At 39.0% G+C, this 2,500-nt stretch overlaps 1 protein-coding gene across 1 annotated transcript in view; it reads left to right on the top strand.

The window, feature by feature from the left end:
- Nucleotides 1–2,500, top strand: part of LOC136850138 (protein white-like) — a 31,736-nt gene that overhangs the window by 23,524 nt on the left and 5,712 nt on the right. The window contains exons 11-12 of the mRNA XM_067123722.1: nucleotides 167–286; nucleotides 996–1,127. Of these exons, the coding sequence (XP_066979823.1) occupies nucleotides 167–286; nucleotides 996–1,127 (252 nt within the window). The remainder of the gene's footprint in view (nucleotides 1–166; nucleotides 287–995; nucleotides 1,128–2,500) is intronic.

The raw sequence follows: 2,500 nt of genomic DNA, 5'->3' as shown, positions 1-2,500 counted from the left end.
GCACTCATGTAGCTTCGATTGCTGGTGACACCAATACATCACTTTCAAAGTTTTCTATACTCTTTGCTGTGCTTATTGTTATTAGAAGCGCTGTCAGTATCATCATGATAAAGCTAATTGTGGACGTCATTCTCGCTGACGACTATTATTATTATTATTATTGCAGGTATCGCGGTCTCCCTACAAAGCGAGCTGGGGATCGCAGTTCTCGGCAGTCTTAAAAAGATGCGTTCTCGAAAATGTGAGGGATCGAATGGTGGTGAAGGTCAAACTCGCTCAGTACATTGTGAGTTTCGTGTTTCTTCGTCACATTCAATGATCCTTAAGGCCGAGGGCCGTTTTCATTGTTTAAATAGGTGTAATCATTGAATATAAAATTTATTAATATTTATATAGTTTTTTGTAGCTTTCATGAGTTCTTCGTTGGGAGAGTGGGTTCCGTTCTCAGCTAGCACTCTGCTGGCCGCGAGTACGAACCTCCGACCGGCCAATGAAGAATAAGAGGAATTTATTTCTGGTGATAGAAATTCATTTCTCGCTATAATGTGGTTCGGATTCCACAATAAGCTGTAGGTCCCGTTGCTAGGTAACCAATTGGTTCTTAGCCACGTCAAATAAATCTAATCCCTCGGGCCAGCCCCAGGAGAGCTGTTAATCAGCTCAGTGGTCTGGTTAAACTAAGTTATACTTAACTTGTAGCTTTCATGAACAGTATACTCAGTAAGTAGAAAAAGGTGAAAAGAAGGAAAACTTATTTAACCGTTGGTGCAGTTATTACATGGAAAACCTTTAATGCGTAGATTTACGTCATAAGTATTTAGTGACCAAAAATACACCATCTCCTTAAAATTAAACGAGATGAGGAAAACAGAACGTTTATGTTGCACATAAAACATACAGAATTAAAATAAAGAAATCCCTGTCGCTTAACTCATGTCTCATTGTTGGTACCAGCAGCATCTGCATTACAAATTTACTCTTCTCGGTTCTCACAGATGATATCGCTTATCGTGGGCTTGATTTATTTCGACCAAACGTACGACAGGAAGGGTGTGGACAACATCAACGGCGCCATCTTTCTTATCCTCACTCAAGTCAGCTTCAGTTCCTGTTTTGCTGTTGTCAGGGTAAGTCAAGTCACGTTGAAGATAGGTAGATAGAATGTAGAATTTAGGCCAAAGGCCAAGCGCTGGGACCTGTGGGGTCATTCAGCGCTGAAACGGAAATTGACAGTAAAAAGGACAGACAGGTGTAAGAGGAGGGTAACCTCGTAGTTTCATTATGAACCCATTGTTAAGAAAGGGTGGGAAGTAAGATGGAAGAAAGAAAATACGAACGCAGGTACAGTAAAAGGAATAAAAGGGGTTGCAGTTAGGGGCGGAAGGAACGCTGCAAAGAACCTGAAGTAATGCCTACAGTGCACCGGATGAGGTGCACTGACGGCGCTACCCCCCTATGGGGCAGTCACGTTGAAGGTAAGTCATTTCAGACCGAAAATGAGTCTGATTTAGTTGAAGGAAAGTTTTGGCAAATATTGCATATTTCAGGTTAAGATAGCTGAAGGAAACCCAGGTCAAGTTCAGGGAATTCAGGTCAAGTTGAGGTTAAGTCAGGTGACGATTAAGGTAGGTCAGGTCAAACTAAGGATAAATCAGGTTCGAAATTTATTTATATCAAATTAAGTAGAGCCAGGCCAAGCTGAAGTACACTTGGGTAGGTTTATGTCATATTAGGTCAGTTTTGTGTATACTTCATGTCCAGTTGGGGCAGAATCATGTCACATTGAACAAATTCAGGTCAAACTGAAAAAAGTCAGGTTAAGTTGAAGATAAGTTAGCGTCATATCAGGCTAGACTGGGGGTACCAGGTAGCAAAGTTGAGAATTCCAGGTCAGATTCAGGGTAAGTCAGTTTCATTTCTCAAGTCAGGTCAAGTAAAGTAAGTCAGTTTCATCTCTCAAGTCAGGTCAAGTAAAGGATAAGTCAGTTTCATCTCTCAAGTCAGGTCAAGTAAAGGATAAGTCAGTTTCATTTCTCAAGTCAGCTCAAGTAAAGGATAAGCCAGTTTCATTTCGAGGTAGGCAAAGTTCACGTTAAGTCAGCTCCAGTAAAGAAGTCAATTTCATATCAAGTTGGTGAAGTTCAGGTCATGGCAGAATGCAGTTTCGATTTATTTGTTCATCTTGCCCATTATGCGATTTGCCTTTTTCAGTCTTTCACTAAATTCCCATTCATGAGAATCAGTATTGGCAATATCATTATTCCTGATTACTTGAGAGATTCAGCTACATTAACTCTGTTCTCATTCTTTTTGTTTGTCTTAAATTTATCTTAAATTCCATCTCTTTTATATATATATATATATATATATATATATATATATATATATATATATATATATATATATATATATATATAATGCATTCTAATAAGTGAGATCTGTAAATACTCAGGTGTCTGGCTGATTAAAACAGCATCACCTACGTGTTTTAAACCTATGA

The sequence above is a fragment of the Macrobrachium rosenbergii genome, chromosome 21 (assembly GCF_040412425.1).
Source record: "Macrobrachium rosenbergii isolate ZJJX-2024 chromosome 21, ASM4041242v1, whole genome shotgun sequence".
NCBI classification, from domain to species: Eukaryota; Metazoa; Arthropoda; class Malacostraca; order Decapoda; family Palaemonidae; genus Macrobrachium; species Macrobrachium rosenbergii.
Note: the sequence above shows the minus strand (reverse complement) of the source record. Positions and strands in the feature narration are given on the sequence as shown.